Source organism: Manis pentadactyla, chromosome 10 (genome assembly GCF_030020395.1).
Source record: "Manis pentadactyla isolate mManPen7 chromosome 10, mManPen7.hap1, whole genome shotgun sequence".
NCBI lineage: Eukaryota > Metazoa > Chordata > Mammalia > Pholidota > Manidae > Manis > Manis pentadactyla.
In genome coordinates, this window is record NC_080028.1 from 42911503 (window position 1) to 42933597 (window position 22095).

At 35.2% G+C, this 22095-nt stretch overlaps 1 protein-coding gene across 1 annotated transcript; it reads left to right on the plus strand.

The window, feature by feature from the left end:
* The first annotated feature begins 8449 nt into the window (after positions 1–8449).
* LOC130679051 (olfactory receptor 6C3-like) lies at positions 8450–9385 on the plus strand. The gene has a single exon (XM_057486766.1). It carries the CDS (start codon positions 8450–8452, stop codon positions 9383–9385), a length of 936 nt encoding a protein of 311 aa, XP_057342749.1.
* Positions 9386–22095: the final 12710 nt, after the last annotated feature.

The following is a 22095-nucleotide window of genomic DNA, read 5'->3' on the forward strand; positions in this document are numbered from 1 at the left end:
AATATGTATTTTGGCAAAATCCAAGGACACTCTAAAGAGCAGTAAAATCTCAACATTTCTCAATATCTATATGCTTGTTTTTTTAAGTCCCTTTCTATGCCACATTACAGTTAATTTTATATTTCCCAGTTCTTTTCTTCCACTTCCATATCCAAGTTTCTCCAACACACTGGTTATTGAGTTATTTAAAAATATGGTAAAGTTTATTTATCTCTGGAAATGAAATGTATTTCTTTTAGACAGACTCTATATTGCAATGTAAGAAATAGTTTTAATTCTGTTAATTTAAGTCCCTAAAAGGTATATATGATATTACATTTTACTTCAAGTGAACATTTCAAAATTAGTATGCAATTTCTTGTGTGTTTTCAGGATGTACATTGATAATTTCTTAATATTTAAAGAATCTACATGTTCTGCATTATTGTATATGAAATTCAGTCCATAGAGGCAGTATATATCAGTGCATTGCACTGTGAACATGAAGATGTACACTTTGTGAAATTTATCATCTTTATGACAATTATTTTGAATTCTCTTTTATGTGTCCCTGTGCATCTATTTCTTTAGGGTATTTTTCTAGAGATTTATTTTGTTTCCTTGATAGGGTTATTTTCTGTTTCTTCATGTTCCTCTTTACTTCATGTTGAGATCTACACATTTGAAAAAACAATCACCAATCTCAGTCTTTAAACTGGAAACTGGATTCATACAGGGGAAGACCATCACCACTCAGTACCCCTAGAGATTCTGGGGGCCTCCCACAGCTTATCTGAGGACTTGTTTTCTTGGACATTGTTTTGGAGATTCCCAATTAGAAGATTTTGCCCATTTTTGCAAAATGGAGCTCATAACCTCTTGCTCCCTGCTTCTGTCTGTGGTATCTCAGGTCCTTGAAGTGACAGTTGTCACCCAGCTCATTTTTGTCTCCAGCAGCTGCCAGGCATCTATATATGTCAGGTTCCATAATGGCCCCATAACAGGCTGCAGATACTCCAGTCCCTGGCAGTCCCTGAAGAGCTCAAAAATTGGACACATGTTGCACTCTCCTCTTTTCTCCCTGAAAGAGAGGCTGCTGAGCTGTAGGCCTCAGTCTGCTGTAAATGGATCCTCTGGACATGACATTTTCAGAAAACCCTCTTACAGAGTCATAAAATATACTTTCCTTAAATTAAATCCTCCTAAATTAGTTGAATTTCACTTTATGGATTAGAATATGGTCAGAGTATTATAAACATTTAAAACTGTGAGTAATGGTGGTTGAATGCACTGTTCAATTAAAGTCAACTAGGTCAAGTTCATTATCATATTATTTAAATCTTTTGTACTTTCACTGTTTGTATTGTTACTGAGTGATTTAAATCTGCCAAAACAATTATGGAGTTGGTTCTTTCTCTTTGTAGTTATGTCAATTTTTAATTTTTTTATTTGTTTGCACTGCGCTTTTATGCAGACCCAGATTTAGAATTGTTCTATCTTCTCAGTGAACATAACTTTTTTTAACCATTATGAAAAACCACCTATTCCTTTCTATCTGAAGTAAGTTTTTTCCGTAACACCTATATTCACTAATATTGATACAGATATACCAGTAGTTTTTGTATATGGATATTGTTTATAAAGCTAATATTTTGTAAATAATTCACTTTTGAATGGATGCTAGCATATTGTGCAGAACATCTATAACTAGGTACATATTTTCATTCCCTGGTGAACCAGTTATTAGGTATTCTCAATAAGGCCATACACATGGATAGGGGAAGAGGATGTAATGAAGCAAAAATTTGGTTCAAAGGAGTCTTAGTCATGTGACATAAACCTTACTTGTGCCTTTTGGTCCTGCTCTAGTCTGATGTCCTATGATTTATTTGGTTATAGATTTGATGATAGACTGCTGCTGTGAACGACAAACATTATAGCTGAGATGGTCCAATAACAGTTCATTATGGGAAGTTGAAATCTAATAAGCAATTGATGTCCTACAGTTTGGCCATTAGACTCTACTAGGACCCAGTAGCAAGCAAGTAAATGTTGTTCAAAAGGAAAGGATCTACCCATAGTAGATTTCTCTCTATCACAGTTTATGTTATGAGTCTCCACTTGTGGAAAAGAAGAGGTGCCATGGTGCACCCCCATCTGTCAGTGACACTTCAAATAGCATTAGAATGTCTTGGTCATTTGGCCCAATAGAAGAACACTAATACTGAAACCAACATTAAACTTCATATGGAAAAACAAGCTAGCAGTAATAACTAAGAAATTGTAAGAAATAAGACCAATGTGAGAGACCAACCACAGAGCTATTAAAATATAAGTTAAATATTATATGTACCTCAATATAAAATAGTAACAATAATAAAATAACATAAGGTTTCTATAATTAAGACAGGTACTCAGGCATAAAAAGAGAGAGAGATCAATGGAGCAAAAAAAAAGTAAGTGATATATTTCTGAGTATATCTATTGTCATAATTTTAATGTTTAAAATATTCTTGTTTCACATATTCCAAAAATAAAATCAATTGAGCAAGATGGGAAGAAAATGTGAAAACTGAGTACACACAAGTGAACATACTGCTAAAACAGATTGATGAGCATGTAGGAGAAAGAACAAAGAACTAAGGAAATAGTTTTTTTAAGACAGTACTCTGGCAATTGGTCATTTGTAAGAGAGCAGCTGCAAAAAACATTTGCTTTGTTTTCATAATAATGGGAGTATAACAATTCTGAAACTATTTTGTGTGTGTTGTAGAATTGAGTAATTAATACAGTTCTAGATTGTTGTGGAAGCCAGGTTTCTTACCATGGAGGAAGAGAGATACAAAGGTGACATGGAAAAGAAGTGGAAAAATTCTGGGTTGTTAGACTGAAATACAAAATGCCATTGTGAGTCTGTTTCTGTATTTTTTGTTTGTTTGTTTGTTTGTGTTAGATTCATGATACCTTCTAGGTCCATCCATGTTGTCTCAAATGGCAAGGTTTCATTCTTTTTTATGGCTCAGTAATATTCTCATAAATACAGAGAACAAATTGGTGGTTGACAGAGGGAGGAGGTAAACAGATAGGCAGAGGACATGAAGGTGGTTAAGAGGAACAAACTTCCAGTTACAAAATAATGTCATGAAGATAAAAAATGCAGCACAGGGAATATAGCTAATAATATTGTAATAACTTTGTATGGTGTCACAGAGCAGCTATACTTATTGTGGTAAACATAATGTATGCAACTGTTGAATCACTGTGTTGTACACCTGAAACTAATATAATATATTTCAACTACACTTCAATAAAAAATTTACAAAAAGAAATGTCAATGTGAAACTCATTTTCCAAGATGTATTTCCTCCTCTGTTCAATGGAAGTTTCAAGGAATACTGATAACCCAATAGCAGGATGCCCACAAAGCATCCAGATCTTGGGCTCTAAGTGTTAGGCAGAAAGACAGAAATGAGCTGGATGAAAAAGAAAGAGTCCCTCAAAAATGACTGAGGGAGTTGATCCTATAGAGCCAGAGAGCCAGAAATGACTCAGGGAGTTAATCAGATGAATCCACAGTGACCAAGAGTGACTCAGGAAATGTTCAGGGTCTCCCCAGATAAGAAACATCAGAAGCACAGGCACAGCACAGCCCCTGTCCTCATTTCACCAATCAGAGAAAGCTAGAGAGCTGAGAGCTGTCAACCAAGGACTTCTCTGCCCTGCACAAGAAAAACAAACATATTTAAAGGCATTGGAAAAGAGGAAACAAATCTTTATTTGCAAATAACATGATATTCCTCCTAAGAACTTAGTACATTTACACTAAATGTTACTTAAACATGAAATTGTCCTCTCCCAGGAGTCTGCATAGGCAACAACACCCTTACCTCCTTTGTGTCTCTTTCCAAAGTTCACTCAGTAAGACCTACCCCAATGATATTATTATAGTAGCTCCCCATTCCAAGGGTTTTCAATTTTCTCTTTATTTAAAAAGTATTTATTAACCTATAATACTATATAATTTACCAACCAATCTTGTTCACAGTTTGTTGTCTACAGTGTCTCATATCCCTCACCATGTGAAAGCAGGGATCTTTGTGTACTTTATGGGCAAAATGATGTGCTCGCATAGAGGGGTGCTGGAGTCTGTCTATACCACTTCTCAAGAACCAGGTGTGCGTGTCTCTTCTCAAGTCTGCCTGAAGTAAGTTTACACTGGTAGCTTGCAATCTGCCATGGTGGGAGACTTCACATCATATAAATTGACCAGCCCAGCACCTCCACCCCTTCTGGTAAACATTTACCAAAAGTCACTCATCCTTCTCATTTAGAATATGCTTTTGCCATGTAATGGGTATTCAATAAATACTTTTGAATAAATAATCACACATTTGAATAATTTAGAATGGTTCAGTGTCACAGCAATCAGACCATTAATTATTTTACCCAACATTAACATATAATTTATATAATAAATATAATAGTGTGCATAACATTAACTTAGCTTTTAAAAATAATGTTCAAATAAAACACATGTTTCATCATAGCTAGACAACTTTCTATGACAAAGAAATAATTGAAAATTTCCTAATGTATTTGTTGGTATTTTTTTTCTTGTTCTATTTTACATTAGACCATTTGACAACACTTTTTTATTTAGTGTGTATTGACCTTTCATGCAGTCATAATAACTCTTCTTATGAAGGTTTGCATTTTGAACTTTCTAATGGTAGTAATTTTGAAATAATATAAGCCCTTATTTATTTCACTGAAAAATTTTCTTTAATGATGTGGGTTATCCCTGGAAATAGATGATATCCAACATCATCTATCAATAAAATACATTTCTGAGATTATAAATTAATTTGTAAAACAATAATTAAATTAAATAATGGTTCCCATAAATGGCATGTCAATCAAATATCTTGATGGGTCCTTATCTATAAAGGATGATATTGTATCACTGAAATTATGAGTAACATGCACTATAATTATTCAGTAATATGATGTCAATTTAGGTTTTGAAAGAAAGTCTTAAAATATTTAGATGCTTTAATGACTGAGTTATAAATGTTATACTTGGGTTTTGAACATATTAAGGAAAATATTATTCCTAATTGAAATTCTTCCTCCACTCTCTAAGAAGAGTGAGATCTGGTCACCGAACTATGTGTTTCTTTGGCTTTAAACAGTAGCTCATCAACCTCAGAATGCCTTGGAGACAATTAGACACCATTATTAAAAAAGCAAATGTCCTATTAGCTTGCCAATAGGAATGTAATAGACATAATCAGTCTAAATTAAATGTAAATTATTAGGAGGCCTACGAAAGTCTGAGAATTATCAGTAACTAGGAGTAGGAATGGTAGAAGGTAGGAGAGTGATAGAGTGATTAATGCAGAGAAAGAAATAAGCAATTCAGCATCTAGGAGTCTGAGAGAAGATATAATGGAGATGAAATATTTCTAATAGGATTTTTCAAATGAAATACAGTGCTTTGTAAAATAGAAACACATTCCCTTTCCTCCAAGCACATTATTGTGCACAGTTACACATCGGTAAAGACAAGATACTTAACTATTTTCTTTCTGTTTCAAACTCTTTATCTGAATAATAATAATAATAATGCTAACCTCATAAGGATTTTTGTTGTCTGGAAAAAAATGAGATAATTAAAGGGTATAGTAAATGCCTGATGATAAATAAAATATCAAAAATGATTGCTTTATTATTATTAAGGAGTTGGAAAAATGAAATATGAATAAAATGACTCTGGCTGCAAACATAAAAGCAAAGGAATAGAATTTTCATAAGTAGAACATCAGTTTCACTATGTCTACTGAAATGATAAATTTATATTTTTAATGCCTATTTTAATGTGTAGCACTTACAAAGGCAAGACAGTTCAGTATCTGTATATTGTCCTATGTGTTAACTAGTGGCTTGCTCATCCTTTCCTATTTTCTTTCTTCTATCCCACTTTCAAATACTCTCATCTTTTAATTCTATGAAGAATCTGCACACCTAGCATTAAATGCACACATGCTTCATGTCTATATTTATAAATGCAAAGAAATAATGATAAATTGTTAAAAGTAAAATTTACATTATATATGTATGTACTATAATATATGACTATTATATTCTTCTAGTAATAAAATTTACATCTTTCATTGAAGAAAATATGGAAATAAGCAAGTTAAAAACATCCAATGCAAGATTTCCAAATTCTTTTCTTGGTTCATAAGTATTCTCCCAATGAGAAGATGTCATACTCAAAGTATTTATAAATAAGACTTTAAGGAAAGTGAATAATAATACAGTGAAGGAAAGTAGTCAAAAGGCAATAAAAGCTACATTTAGCAAATATTCTAGGACATTGGTCATGAACAATGCACAAGTTTTCCCTAAATTCAAAGACACAATTAAAGGATAACATTCTTTAACATGTTGCCTATTTCAGAATACAATCTGGTCTTATTAGAAATCCAAAATAGTGTTTTGTACTATTTCACTCTGGTATAGTAAAAATCTCTTCTCCAGGTTGCCAAAATTCAAGGCATGTAAGCACAGTTACTCTCCTGAGAATAAGTCCAGAATTTCTGGAAGAAAAATGTGGAATCCTTGTACAATCATAAAATAGTCAACTTCTAAGACAATCTTTCATACACTCCATATTAATGCTACTTACACATTTGCCTTATTGTCCTCAATAATCTTGCTTTTTTATGATTCTTTATCAATATTTATAAAATTGATTCAACTGTATTTTTTAATGATACACCTCCTTGGCACTCTGTTTACTTAATGAAGTCCCCTGAGACAACAAAAAAAGACATATATATAAAAAGTCCAGTTCCATTTGTATGGCATACATAGAGAAGAACATTCCTTATTTTCTGTTTTTCAAAGCATCCTTAGTGGGAAAATACAACAATCTCTGAACTCTAAAGAAAATATTACTTAAAGTTTATGGATGTATAATTGTAGGATTACAAAACTTTAATAATCAGTATTTGTAAAAATACAAAGAAAATGTTTATTTAATAAGTGCTTTGTATCATATCAAAGGGCATGGAAGAGTATTTTACCAGTCAACCAAGGTGTGATGGAGTTTGTACATGGAGTTAGTTGAGAAACAAAAAGCAAGAATGAGTTGTGTTACAATAGTGTTAAAATATTTTACAATTATTAGGAATGTAGGATATTTTTGTGGGTCAAATATTACTAATCAAACAACAAAGGGAACTATGAGAGCAATGAAAAAGTTAAATCACTATACTTGTTTTGAGAGAGGTAGAGAGACCAAATAAATTACAAATGCAATTTACCAGCTGTGAAATTATGTAAATATTTAGGCAAATCAAAAAATAAAATTTGAGACTAAATCATCAAGAAGAATCAGAAAGTAAGTAAATTTGTTATTCGTCAATATAATATATATTAATGCAATTGAACAAATGTTTTAAACTGTTATTTGCATATGTGTTTGTGAATTTACAACCCTTTCAATATTAAAAAATAAATAACTGTTTACTACCAAGAAGACTATTAACATAGTCAGAATGCAGGAACACAGAAATAAGTCCTGGATTGTTAATTTCTCTTTCTTAGTTTCAATGGTGTTCTGTTACAGAAATAGGATTTTAAAAAAGATATTCCATATCAAAAAGACTATTTGCTTCCCAGTAAATGTTAAAAAAAAAATAATTGTGCATTGTGTGAATTAAACTATTTCTAGGCAATTATTTATTTTAGTAATAGGAGTTTACCTTCTTGTCTTTGTCACCTGTTTATCAGAAAAAAAAATGATGTGGGGAGACTGATAGCATCAATAAAACCCTTTAGAAAGTAATTTAGGAGAGAATGGTCAACAAAAATTCCCATGGATAAACATATTTTCTAAAGTGAAATGATTATTATGTTGACTAATTGTTTAATCTTACGAAAGTTTCCTAAAGTATTGTGTACCTAAAAATATACAATGTGGAGGTAAGCTAAATCACCTCTATAAACTTTCAAATCCTGCACTTAGATTATCTTCAATCCAGACTGGTTTTTATAATATTGAAGAAAGAAAAATTTATAGGAATATTTTCATAGTTTCTATAAAAGGAGCTAAGTATTGTAAAGAATAATTAGAATCTGAGTTTTAAGGAAACATTAAAATAAATGGTCTCTGTTTAAATGTTACCACAAGACTTCACTATTCATGGTCTATGGTAGTATATTTTTCAAACAAAATAGATCAATATTTAACTTCAGATGATACTCACTAATTGAATAAATGGTCAAAAAGAAATTGGACAGAGTTGCTACAAGGGAACAGGTGTTTTGTATCTCATAGATTATTCATCATCATGAATATTTAAAAATGTTTATACTCTATCTTCAATCCTGTTTTAACTTTTTATGTTCTATAGGGGCAGCATACATTTTCTGTTCTCAATGAGGGAGAAAAGAATCAGCAATGAAAAACCACACAGTACCCACTGAATTCATTCTTCTAGGGCTGTCAGATGACCCAGAGTTTCAGATTGTGATTTTTCTCTTTTTAATTATCACATATATACTAAGTATCACTGGAAATTTGGCCATCATAACTCTGACCTTGGTGGACTCCCATCTACAGACCCCTATGTATTTCTTCCTCAGGAACTTCTCCATATTAGAAATATCCTTTACAACTGTCTGTATTCCTAGGTTTCTGGGCTCAATTATCACCAGAGATAAAACGATTTCATACAATTGTACAGCTCAGTTGTTTTTCTTCATCTTCATGGGCATAACTGAATTTTATCTTCTAACCGCCATGTCCTATGACCGGTACGTGGCCATCTGCAAGCCCCTGCGTTATGCAAGCACCATGAACGAAAGAGTCTGCGTATTGCTTGTCTTTTGTGCTTGGCTGGCAGGATTTTTAAATATTTTCCCACCAGTTATTCTTTTTCTCCAGTTAGATTACTGTGGCTCCAATGTCATTGATCACTTTGCTTGTGATTATTTTCCCCTCTTGCAATTATCCTGCTCAGACACATGGCTCCTAGAAGTGATTGGTTTTTATTCTGCAATAGTGATTCTGCTTTTCACATTGGCATTAATAATTCTATCCTATATGTTCATCGTTAGGACAATTCTGAAACTGCCTTCTGCCAGTCAGAGAAAAAAGGCATTTTCTACATGCTCCTCTCACATGATTGTCATTTCCATCTCTTATGGAAGCTGCATATTCATGTATGCTAACCCCTCAGCAAAAGAAAAGGCATCATTCACCAAAGGAGTAGCTATTCTGAATACTTCTGTTGCTCCCATGATGAATCCATTCATATATACCCTAAGGAACCAGCAGGTGAAGCAAGCCTTTAAGGACACTATCCAAAAGGCTATGTTTCTCTCTGGTAAATGAAAGCATTAGTAGCCTTAAAATAACAAAGTTCTTTTCAATTGTTCTATTATTCATACTCTGGAAATGATCTTTCCTTCACCACACTTACATATTTTCTCTTCTTTTCCATTCCAATATTAAAATTCACCAAACATTGAACTGAATAAATTTGAACTAAACATTGCTTCAGGATCTTCTGTAAATTCAAATGTTTATTCAAATGTATTTTGATGAAGTAAAAATATGGTTTAATGATTATGATTTTGAGTAGAAGTTGTTTGTGTTTGAAGAGATATAGGGCATTTAGTTTGATGAATGAGTGTTAGGATAGAAATGGATTTCTGAACTTTTCATCCTTGCCAGGTAATAGAAATGAATGTTATTAGAAAATTTTTATTCTATTTGGCATTTTCTTGAAATCAAATAATCACAATCACCAGGGGTTGGGAATACAATATAAATATTTACTTTATTTTATTAAAAGATTAGACACTCACATACATTAAAACTCTTTATACTATTAGAATTATGATACTAATGAAGAAGAAAAGGAGGAGGTGGAGGCAAAAGATAAAACAGATTTTTGTCCGCCATCACTATTCTCCAGATCCACTATTTTCTTTGTGTGGATTCACTTAATCCTGCTAACAACTTTATGAGGTACCTATGATTATTACGCTTTTTTAGTGAGAACTATTTTCCTTTAGGTAGGTTCAATACCTCCAAAAATTAAAAAAAATAGGTCAAGAACAGACATTGTAAAATAAACTGCATGAAACTATGATAAACTAGTGAGAGTTCAACTTTCTGGACAACCAATCTCTAATTGGAGCATCTAGAACTGACTTTAGGGTTTTGTGATATAGGGAAGAGAAATGACATCTGTTGATAATATTCTACACACTCTGCTAAAGGCAAATCATATGCAATATTTGTTTACAAAGTCTTTTAGAAAATGAGCATTATTATTCCTAATTTAAAGGTGAATGAGCAGAAAGGAATTGAGTTTGAATGTTCAGTACAGAGACTGCAACTTTCACATCCAGAATTTGAATCACTCTTCTTTAACCTCAAAACCCAGACTTTTATTCTCACACTGACTTTCATTTGTAACAATTTAGGAATAGAAGCTCATGTTAAATATTTGAATTGTTAAAGGACTTTCTAATGTGATTGATGCCTTCAGGCCTTATTTAAACTTATATCATGACAGGCATTGGGGATATAGATATGAAAAAGGATGAGGCCTGCTCTAATTTATCTCAGTCTAGTGGGAAATAAAAAGAAGCACATAATTAAAATTTAATTTGGTAAATACAACAAGTTAGGTCTTGGTAGCCTACAGACCAAGTAATGTTATCATGGACAAAGAAAATATCAGTTTTCCTGCTTTCTCTCCTTGAAGAATTATGTTCAATTTCACAAAAATTGCTGAATGTTGATTCATTTTAGCCATAAAGTCACAAGCATATGATAAATCCTGTCTGCTTTCGCTGTCATCTTAGTTTTCAGTTTTATTTTCTTTCTCAGTTTTTATTTTGTTTGTTATAAAAATCACATTTCCTGAGCAAAAATGGCTACTGGGGAAAGGATTAGCATGGTCTCTAAAACTCTTTCTCTATCCCTGCCCTTAATAGGGAATCATCAATTGATCTACTCAGTTTGATCCATGTACTACCACCACATCTCAGATCTATTTGAAAGAATTTATGTCAATGAACACAATCTAAAGAAAACCCAGTCATAGTAATATATATTCGATACTCTAAGATTGTATCTTGTACATAATTAAATAAGTCATTCTGCATACACTAATTCTTTTTTTTTTTTAGATAATTATGTTTTTATTGAAGGGTAGTTGACGCACAGTATTACATTACATTAGTTTCAAGTGTACAACACAGTGATAAAACATTTATATGCATAATTCTAGGTTCCAGCTATCACCCTACCAAGCTGTTACAATATCTTGACTATGTTCCTTATGCTATACATTACATCCCAGTTACTTATTTATTTTACCATTGGAAGTCTGTCCTTTTTTTTTTTTTTTTTGTGAGGGCATCTCTGATATTTATTGATCAAATGGTTGTTAACGACAATAAAATTCTGTATAGGGGAGTCAATGCTCAATGCACAATCATTAATCCACCCCAAGCCTAATTTTCATCAGTCTCCAATCTTCTAAGGCATAACAAACAAGTTCTTACATGGAGAACAAATTCTTACATAATGAATAAGTTACATAGTGAACAGTACAAGGGTAGTCATCACAGAAACTTTCGGTTTTGCTCATGCATTATGAACTATAAACAGTTCAAATATGAATACTCATTTGGTTTTTATACTTGATTTATATGTGGATACCACATTTCTTTATTATTATTTTTAATAAAATGCTGAAGTGGTAGGTAGATACAAGATAAAGGTAGAAAACATAGTTTAGTGTTGTAAGAGAGCAAATGTAGATGATCAGGTGTGTGCCTGTAGACTATGTGTTAATCCAAGCTAGACAAGGGCAATAAAACATCCATGTATGCAGAAGATTTCTCTCAGAACGGGGGGGTGAGGTTCTAAGCCTCACCTCTCTTGATCCCCAATTTCTCACCTGATGACCCCCCTGCGACTGTGCCTGTCTTAGGTTGTTCCTCCCTTGAGGAATCTTACCCGTCTCTGGCTAACCAGTCATCTTCCGGGGCCATACAGGGAAATGTAAAGTTGGTAAGTGAGAGAGAAGCCTTGTTGTTTGAAATGGTTAGCTTTTTATTTCTTTGCATATTTATGCCTTGTAGCTTCTATGCCCAGCATTTGTCTTGAGGTATCTTTACCACTTGGAAGAATTATGATACTCGGTAAATTTGATATGAGGCACGAATTCTATTTAAGGGTTGTAATTAGGAAGGAAGAAGAAAAGCTATAGAAGTAGCAGACGGAAGAAAACATGGGAAGATTGATTATTTTTTGACATATCTTCTTGTAGAGTAACTTCAGCATATATAGGTTTTAAGCTACTACTTAAATGCGCACACACATTAACATAATAGGAGTATTGTTACATAACCAAAGCATACCAGTAATTACCAGCATTCTCCAGTGAAACCAAGAAAACCTGTTAGGCACCTTAGGCATTTGTGAAAACGTATCTATGATATGGTGGATATTGTCCAACTGAATTTGAACAGTCTGAGAGAAATCAGACAAATTAAAACAACCCATTCCTGGGGAATGTTCACATCCCTTATGTTCTTTTAACAGTAAATAGTCTGTAGTTGTAAGATTTTGGAGCGCTACAATTTGTATTTCTCCTAATTCTTGGTTGAGTTCCAACAGTATAGATCCAGTCAAATTTGTTGTTTTACTGTATGCACAGGCCAGCTTAGATATCTCCTTCTTCATTCCTATGGCAAGTCCAGGAGCTGGTGGGATGAGTGCATCTACAGCTGTAGCAGTGCGTGGATCTTTGTTGGGGTTTTTTGATGATCATCTTCTGGCATGAGTCTTCCAGAGAGTGCTGATGTTGGAAGTTCTCTTTCATATCGTATCTTAGTTCATTTTCGGGGTAGCCCAATTAGGCTTTGATCTTCTGTATAAACGCAAACAGACCCTTTGCCTACACTTTTATATGCCCTTTATACCCTTGTGTAGAACTCATTGGAGGTTACCACACAGGAACTGCCCTTCTTTTTTGTTATGTTTTGTTTTGTTTTGTTTTTGGTATCACTAATCTACACTTACATGACGAATATTATGTTTACTAGGCTCTCCCCTATACCAGGTCTCCCCTATAAACCCCTTTACAGTCACTGTCCATCAGCATAGCAAAATGTTGTAGAATCACTACTTGCCTTCTCTGTGTTGTACAGCCCTCCCTTTTCTCCTACCCCCCCATGCATGTTAATCTTAATACCCCCCCTCTCCCCCCCTTATCCTTCCCCACCCACCCATCCTCCCCAGTCCCTTTCCCTTTGGTACCTGTTAGTCCATTCTTGAGATCTGTGATTCTGCTGCTGTATTGTTCCTTCAGTTTTTCCTTTGTTCTTATACTCCACAGATAAGTGAAATAATTTGGTATTTCTCTTTCTCCGCTTGGCTTGTTTCACTGAGCATAATACCCTCCAGCTCCATCCATGTTGCTGCAAATGGTTGGATTTGCCCTTTTCTTATGGCTGAATAGTATTCCATTGTGTATAAGTACCACATCTTCTTTATCCATTCATCTATCGATGGACATTTAGGTTGCTTCCAATTCTTGGCTATTGTAAATAGTGCTGCGATAAACATAGGGGTGCACTGATCTTTCTCATACTTGATTGCTGCATTCTTAGGGTAAATTCCTAGGAGTGCAATTCCTGGGTCAAATGGTATGTCTATTTTGAGCAATTTGATGTACCTCCATACTGCTTTCCACAATGGTTGAACTAATTTACATTCCCACCAGCAGTGTAGTAGGGATCCCCTTTCTCCACAACCTCGCCAACATTTGTTGTTGTTTGTCTTTTGGATGGCAGCCATCCTTACTGGTGTGAGGTGATACCTCATTGTAGTTTTAATTTGCATTTCTCTGATAATTAGCGATGTGGAGCATCTTTTCATGTGTCTGTTGGCCATCTGTATTTCTTTTTTGGAGAACTGTCTGTTCAGTTCCTCTGCCCATTTTTTAATTGGGTTATTTGTTTTTTGTTTGTTGAGGCGTGTGAGCTCTATATATTCTGGACGTCAAGCCTTTATCGGATGTGTCATTTTCAAATATATTCTCCCATACTGTAGGGTTCCTTTTTGTTCTATTGATGGTGTCTTTTGCTGTACAGAAGCTTTTCAGCTTAATATAGTCCCACTTACTCGTTTTTGCTGTTGTTTTCCTTGCCCAGGGAGATATGTTCAAGAAGAGGTCACTCATGTTTATGTCTAAGAGGTTTTTGCCTATGTTTTCTTCCAAGAGTTTAATGGTTTCATGACTTACATTCAGGTCTTTGATCCATTTTGAGTTTACTTTTGTATATGGGGTTAGACAGTGGTCCAGTTTCATTCTCCTACGTGTAGCTGTCCAGTTTTGCCAGCATCACCTGTTGAAGAGACTGTCATTTCGCCATGGTATGTCCATGGCTCCTTTATCAAATATTAATTGACCATATATGTCTGTGTTAATGTCTGGATTCTCTAGTCTGTTCCATTGGTCTGTGGCTCTGCTCTTGTGCCAGTACCAAATTGTCTTGATTACTATGGCTTTATAGTAGAGCTTGAAGTTGGGGAGTGAGATCCACCCTACTTTATTCTTCTTTCTCAGGATTGCTTTGGCTATTCGGGGTCTTTGGTGTTTCCATATGAATTTTTGAATTATTTGTTCCAGTTCATTGAAAAATGTTGCTGGTAGTTTCATAGGGATTGCATCAAATCTGTATATTGCTTTGGGCAGGATGGCCATTTTGACGATATTAATTCTTTCTAGCCACGAGCATGGGATGAGTTTCCATCTGTTAGTTTCCCCTTTAATTTCTCTTAAGAGTGACTTGTAGTTTTCAGAGTATAAGTCTTTCACTTCCTTGGTTAGGTTTATTCCAAGGTATTTTATTTTTTTTGATGGAATTGTGAATGGAGTTGTTTTCCTGATTTCTCTTTCTGTTTGTTCATTGTTAGTGTATAGGAAAGCCACAGATTTCTGTGTGTTGATTTTGTATCCTGCAACTTTGCTGTATTCCGATATCAGTTCTAGTAGTTTTGGGGTGGAGTCTTTAGGGTTTTTTATGTACAGTATTATGTCATCTGCAAATAGTGACAGTTTAACTTCTTCTTTACCAATCTGGATTCCTTGTATTTTTTTGTTTTGTCTGATTGCCATTGCTAGGACCTCCATTACTATGTTAAATAGCAGTGGGGAAAGTGGGCATCCCTGTCTAGTTCCCAATCTCAGAGGAAATGCTTTCAGCTTCTTGCTGTTCAATATAATGTTGGCTGTGGGTTTATGATAGATGGCCTTCATTATGTTGAAGTAATTGCCCTCTATTCCCATTTTGCTGAGTGTTTTTATCATGAATGGATGTTTAACTTTGTCAAATGCTTTTTCAGCATCTATGGAGATGATAATGTGGTTTTTGTCTTTATTTTTATTGATGTGGTGGATGATGTTGAGGGACTTTCGGATGTTGTAACATCCTTACAACCCTGAGATGAATCCCACTTGGTCATGGTGTATGATCCTTTTGATGTATTTTTGAATACGTTTTGCTAATATTTTGTTGAGTATTTTTGCATCTACATTCATCAGGGATATTGGTCTGTAGTTTTCTTTTTTGGTGGGGTCTTTGCCTGGTTTTGGTATTAGGGTGATGTTAGCTTCATAGAATGAATTTGGGAGTATCCCCTCTTCCTCTATTTTTTGGAAAACTTTAAGGAGAATGGGTATTATGTCTTCCCTGTATGTCTGATGAAATTCCGAGGTAAATCCATCTGGCCCAGGGTTTTGTTCTTTGGTAGTTTTTTGATTACCGCTTCAATTTCGTTGCTGGTAATTGGTCTGTTTAGATTTTCTGTTTCTTCCTGGGTCAATCTTGGAAGGTTGTATTTTTCTAGGAAGTTGTCCATTTCTCCTAGGTTTCCCAGCTTGTTAGCATATAGGTTTTCATAGTATTCTCTAATAATTCTTTGTATTTCTGTGGGGTCCGTCGTAATTTTTCCTTTCTCGTTTCTGATACTGTTGATTTGTGTTGACTCTCTTTTCTTCTTAATAAGTCTGGCTAGAGGCTTATCTATTTTGTTTATTTTCTCGAAGAACCAGCTCTTGGTTTCATTGATTTTTGCTATTGTTTTATTCTTCTCAATTTTATTTATTTCTTCTCTGATCTTTATTATGTCCCTCCTTCTGCTGACCTTAGGCCTCATCTGTTCTTCTTTTTCCAATTTCGATAATTGTGACATTAGACCATTCATTTGGGATTGCTCTTCCTTTTTTAGATATGCTTGGATTGCTATATACTTTCCTCTTAAGAATGCTTTTGCTGCGTCCCACAGAAGTTGGGGCTTAGTGTTGTTGTTGTCATTTGTTTCCATATATTGCTGGATCTCCATTTTGATTTGGTCATTGATCCATTGATTATTTAGGAGCGTGTTGTTAAGCCTCCATGTGTTTGTGAGCCTCTTTGCTTTCTTTGTACAGTTTATTTCTAGTTTTATGCCTTTGTGTTCTGAAAAGTTGGTTGGTAGGATTTCAATCTTTTGGAATTTTCTGAGGCTTTTTTTGTGGCCTAGTGTGTTCTATTCTGGAGAATGTTCCATGTGCACTTGAGAAGAATGTATATCCTGTTGCTTTTGGATGTAGAGTCCTATAGATGTCTATTGGGTCCATCTGCTCTACTGTGTTGTTCAGTGCTTCCGTGTCCTTACTTATCTTATGTCCGGTGGATCTATCCTTTGGGGTGAGTGGTGTGTTGATGTCTCTTAGAATGAATGCATTGCAGTCTATATCCCCCTTTAGTTCTGTTAGTATTTGTTTCACATATGCTGGTGCTCCTGTGTTGGGTGCATATATATTTAGAATGGTTATATCCTCTTGTTTGACTGAGCCCTTTATCATTATGTAATCATTATGTAGTGTCCTTCTCTATCTCTTGTTACTTTCTTTGTTTTGAAGTCTATTTTGTCTGATATTAGTACTGCAACCCCTGCTTTCTTCTCACTGTTGTTTGCTTGAAATATGTTTTTCCATCCCTTGACTTTTAGTCTGTACATATCTTTGGGTTTGAGGTGAGTTTCTTGTAAGCAGCATATAGATGGGTCTTGCTTTTTTATCCATTCTGTTACTCTGTGTCTTTTGATTGGTGCATTCAACCCATTAACATTTAGGATGATTATTGAAAGATATGTACTTATTGCCATTGTAGGCTTTAAATTCGTGGTTACCAAACGTTCAAGGTTAGCCTCTTTAGTATTTTACTGCCTAACTTAGCTCGCTTATTGAGCTGTTATATACACTGTCTGGAGATTCTTTTCTTCTCTCCCTTCTTGTTCCTCCTCCTTGATTCTTCATATGTTGGGTGTTTTGTGCTGTGCTCTTTCTAGGAGTGCTCCCATCTAGAGCAGTCCCTGTAAGATGTTCTGTAGAGGTGGTTTGTGGATAGCAAATTCCCTCGGCTTTTGTTTGTCTGGGAATTGTTTAATCCCACCATCATATTTGAATGATAGTCGTGCTGGATACAGTATCCTTGGTTCAAGTCCCTTCTGTTTCATTGTATTAAATATATCATGCCATTCTCTTCTGGCCTGTAGATTTTCTGTTGAGAAATCTGATGTTAGCCTGATGGGTTTCCCTTTATAGGTGACCTTTTTCTCTCTAGCTGCCTTTCAAACTCTTTCCTTGTCCTTGATCTTTGCCATTTTAATTATGTGTCTTGGTGTTGTCCTTCTTGGATCCTTTCTGTTGGGGGTTCTGTGTATTTCCGTGGTCTGTTCGATTATTTCCTCCCCCAGTTTGGGGAAGTTTTCAGCAATTATTTCTTCTAAGATACTTTCCATCTCTTTTCCTCTCTGTTCTTCTTCTGGGACCCCTATAATACGGATATTGTTCCTTTTCGATTGGTCACACAGTTCTCTTAATACTGTTTCATTCCTGGAGATCCTTTTGTCTCTCTCTATGTCAGCTTCTATGCGTTCCTGTTCTCTGATTTCAATTCCATCAATGGCCTCTTGCATTCTATCCATTCTGCTTATAAACCCTTCCAGAGTTTGTTTCATTTCTGCGATCTCCTTTCTGGCATCTGTGATCTCCCTCCGGACTTCATCCCATTTCTCTTGCGTATTTCTCTGCATCTCTGTCAGCATGTTTATGATTCTTATTTTGAATTCTTTTTCAGGGAGACTGGTTAGGTCTCTCTCCTTCTCTGGTGTTGTCTCTGTGATCTTTGCCTGCCTGTAGCTTTGCCTTTTCATGGTGATAGGAATAGTTTGCAGAGATGGGACGAGTGACGGCTGGAAGGACTTCCTTTCTTGTTGGTTTGTGGCCCTCCTCTCCTGGGAGAACAGCAACCTCTAGTGGCTTGTGCTGCGCAGCTGCGCGCAGACAGGGCTTCTGCTTCCTGCCCGGCTGCTATGGAGTTTGTCTCCGCTGTTGCTGTGGGCGTGGCCTGGTTCGGGCCTCTGCTGCAAAGTGGTGGAGTCGCGTTGGAGGGGGAGCGGCTGGGAGGCTATTTATCTCCGTAAGGGGCCTCCCTGCTCCCTGCAGCCCAGGGGTTAGGGTGCCCAGAGATCCCCGGATTCCCTACCTCTGGATTAAGTGTCCCGCCCTGCCCCTTTAAGACTTCCAAAAAGCACCTGCCAAAACAAAACAACGACCACCAAAAAAAAAAAAAGAAAGAAAAAATTTTTAAATTAAAAAAAAAAAAAATTTTTTTTAATTAAAAAAAAAGGTGGTCGCTCGTTTTTCTTTATTCTCCGGTGCCAGCCTCGGGCCTCTGCTCACCGGTCTTGCTGCTCTGTTTCCCTAGTATTGGGGTCCCTATCCCTTTAAGACTTCCAAAAAGCGCTCGCCAAAACAAAACAGCAAAAAAGCAAAAAAAAAAAAAAAAAATGGTCGCGCGCTTTTCTTATGTCCTCTGTAGCCCAGCCTCCAGTGCCTGCTCACTGTTCTTGCTGCCCTGTTTTCCTAGTATCGAGGGCCCTGCACTCTGGCCCGGATGGCTGGGGCTGGGTGTTCGGCAGCCCTGTGCTCCGTCTCCCTCCCGCTCTGCCTATTCTTCTCCCGTGCCGGGAGCTGGGGGGATGGGTGCTCGGCTCCCGTGGGGCCGGGGCTTGTATCTTACCCCCTTCGCGAGGCGCTGGGTTCTCTCAGGTGCAGATTTGGTCTGGATATTGTCCTGTGTCCTCTGGTCTTTATTCTAGGAAGGGTTGTCTTTGTTATATTTTCATAGATATATGTTGTTTTGGGAGGAGATTTCCGCTGCTCTACTCACGCCGCCATCTTCCGCCCCTCTCATACACTATTTCTTATCTTAATATATGTGGCTTTTAACAGCTTCCTATAAGCAGAATAAGAATCTCACAGATAGAATTTCTTCCTAATTCTTATGTGATTGTGAAAATTCATTCAGATATTATTATTAAAAATATTTTTAAAGGAACTAGGTTGCAGACATAGGCTAAACATTTGGGTTAATAGGACATACTGTTTTAACCCTATAGGATTATGGGCAACAGATAAAAAATTAGACATTTAGATACTGAATTTAGTTCTTATGAAAACGTATACCAATTTCTAGATCAATATAAAAGATGGGATTGCTCACATTTCCTATGATCCAGTAATAATTTCCAGTAAAAGTAATAAATAAAATTAAATGGTATTCTGAGCAAAGAGAATCATGATTGCAAATGCACAGTAGTAAAAGTAAGAGAAGTGTAGGGGAATCATGTGGAAATAAACAGAAAATGACAAATAACAATTGCTTCCTTTTTATGCTTTCAAAGAAAGATAATTTTATTAATTCAATTTATTATGCCCAGAAAAGTAATGCTATAAAACCAATACTTACCTTCCTCATGTGAATATTATGTTTTAATGTAGGTTAAATGTTAATGTAGGTTCAAATGTTTCATAGGAAATGAATAATTTACATATGGCCAATGAATATCAGAACAGTGATTCAAATCATAGCAATGACCCCCAAATAAGCCATTGTACCAATTCCTGCATGAAGGAAGAAATCTTGCAAAATAAACATACACAAGGGAATCGTAGAATTTCAGAATAAAAATGGGCTATTTAGATAATTTATTCTTTCACAAAAGTACTAAATAAGCCCATTCAGAATGCTAGGCTTGGCTTCTGGGGATTTCTTTCCAAAATAATGTATCCCAGAAAATTAACATTCAGAAGAATTATTCATTTGGAATTAGACTTAAAACCCTAAATCTAACTACAGAAAGTCATTTTAACCAAAAAAATTCAAATTCCCCAAACCCTTCAATTGGTAATCTCAGATATAGTATAAACTGCATGTTACTTTAGTCTCTATAGGCAAGACTATGGCATTTTTGGATTGGGCACTGACATTCACACCAACGTTGACCATAGCTATAGAATATGTGGTTGATAATTCATATTTCACTCATCGGTATTATGCAGTCATTCTCCATCAGTCTGCTTTGAGTCACAGTAAACCTTTGTATTCTTAAATAATCAAAGCTCTTTATTATTCACCATGCCCTACACCTCTATCTGATGTTAGGTCTCCTCTGCTAAAGTTCTTGAGCTCAAGCAACCTTCTTTGCTCCATGTATATAACTGGATCTGGATTGCTATTTTTTATAGTTATTTTGGATCACACGAGCCTTGGGAATGGTGCAGTATACTTACCAACGTGATGATTATATGGTAGAAATATCCACAATGTACTGGAATTTCATTGTTCTTTATATATTAATGGAATGAGCATTTCTCAAGAAAAGAGAACATTTTGTTCATTACTGCATACCAAAAGGCTTATTGTAGTAATCACTAAAATATTTATTAAATTAACAAATGAATGGAAGTCACAAAATGCCTACTTCCTATCTAAACTATTAATATCTCTTGCCTTAAATTCATCATTGTTCTTCTCTGACATATTGTGTGAATAAGTTTCTATGTCTGGGTTTTCTAGGACTTCCTGTGTTTCAGAACCATAGATAGACATAGCTGAAACCATGAGCAGTGCTAGCCACCTCTTAAGCTCCTTATTCAACAGGCAGAACTTCTGTTTTCTTTTTAGATCTGCCTCTCTGGGTCTCCACTGTGGACATATTTAGGACAAACACTCTCCTGTAATCATTAAGTTACCAGATGAGTTCCATAATTATACTCCCATAGATATTACACTTTTAATGTTTTTTTAACTTGAGATGTCATTTAGACAATATAGAAGTACCATGATGATAACATTATTATTAACTTAGGGATATTTTCTTGCTGTCACTCCACAGGTATCTGTGGCTTTCTTGAGGTGGATTTCATCAAGTCTGAGTAGTTGTTCACCTACTCCTTCATTTACTCTGTATAAATCTCCAGAAGCACAAATCCATTGACCTATCTTGGACAAATTAGCTTAACTCTTAAAGAGTCAGTTTATTAATATGAAAATTGGGGAGAATAATAGAAATTCTCTCAGAGGTGGTTGTGAATATTTACTTAAACAAGGCTTAAGAAGAGCCTACAAACTTGTCTGGTACCTTCCAAGTGCTTAATAAACTATAACTATTACTATTATCTTAAACAATGCCAGTGTTAATTGAATGGCATATGGCCATCCACATACAATTTAGACAAAAATAATCCTGCTTTATGAATCACAATAGTGTCATTAAGACAACTGTCCATGTATAGTATTGGTACCCCCATCTGTAAGTTGATGATTATAATAATTTTTACTTAATTTATTGATGTCAATAATTTAGACTTCTTTTGGATATCACTATTCCAAAAACATTTTTTATTAATTTATCCATATTGCTGGTATGGATCATAGCAGATTCAGATGACCCTAAATCCTAAGGAATAGCATTAGATTCCTAGATTCCTCAAGAGCAGTTTTCATGAAGACTTAATTTTGTGAAAAGGCTTTGAGATCATTCTAGGAAGCTCATCCTAAAATCTGTCTTTAGCTCTCTTGATAATTCCTTAAGCCAATCATTACTTTATATTAAATAGATTTATGTTTAACTAGCTAGGGTGAATTCTGTTCTCTGCAACTACAATCGATATACAGAAA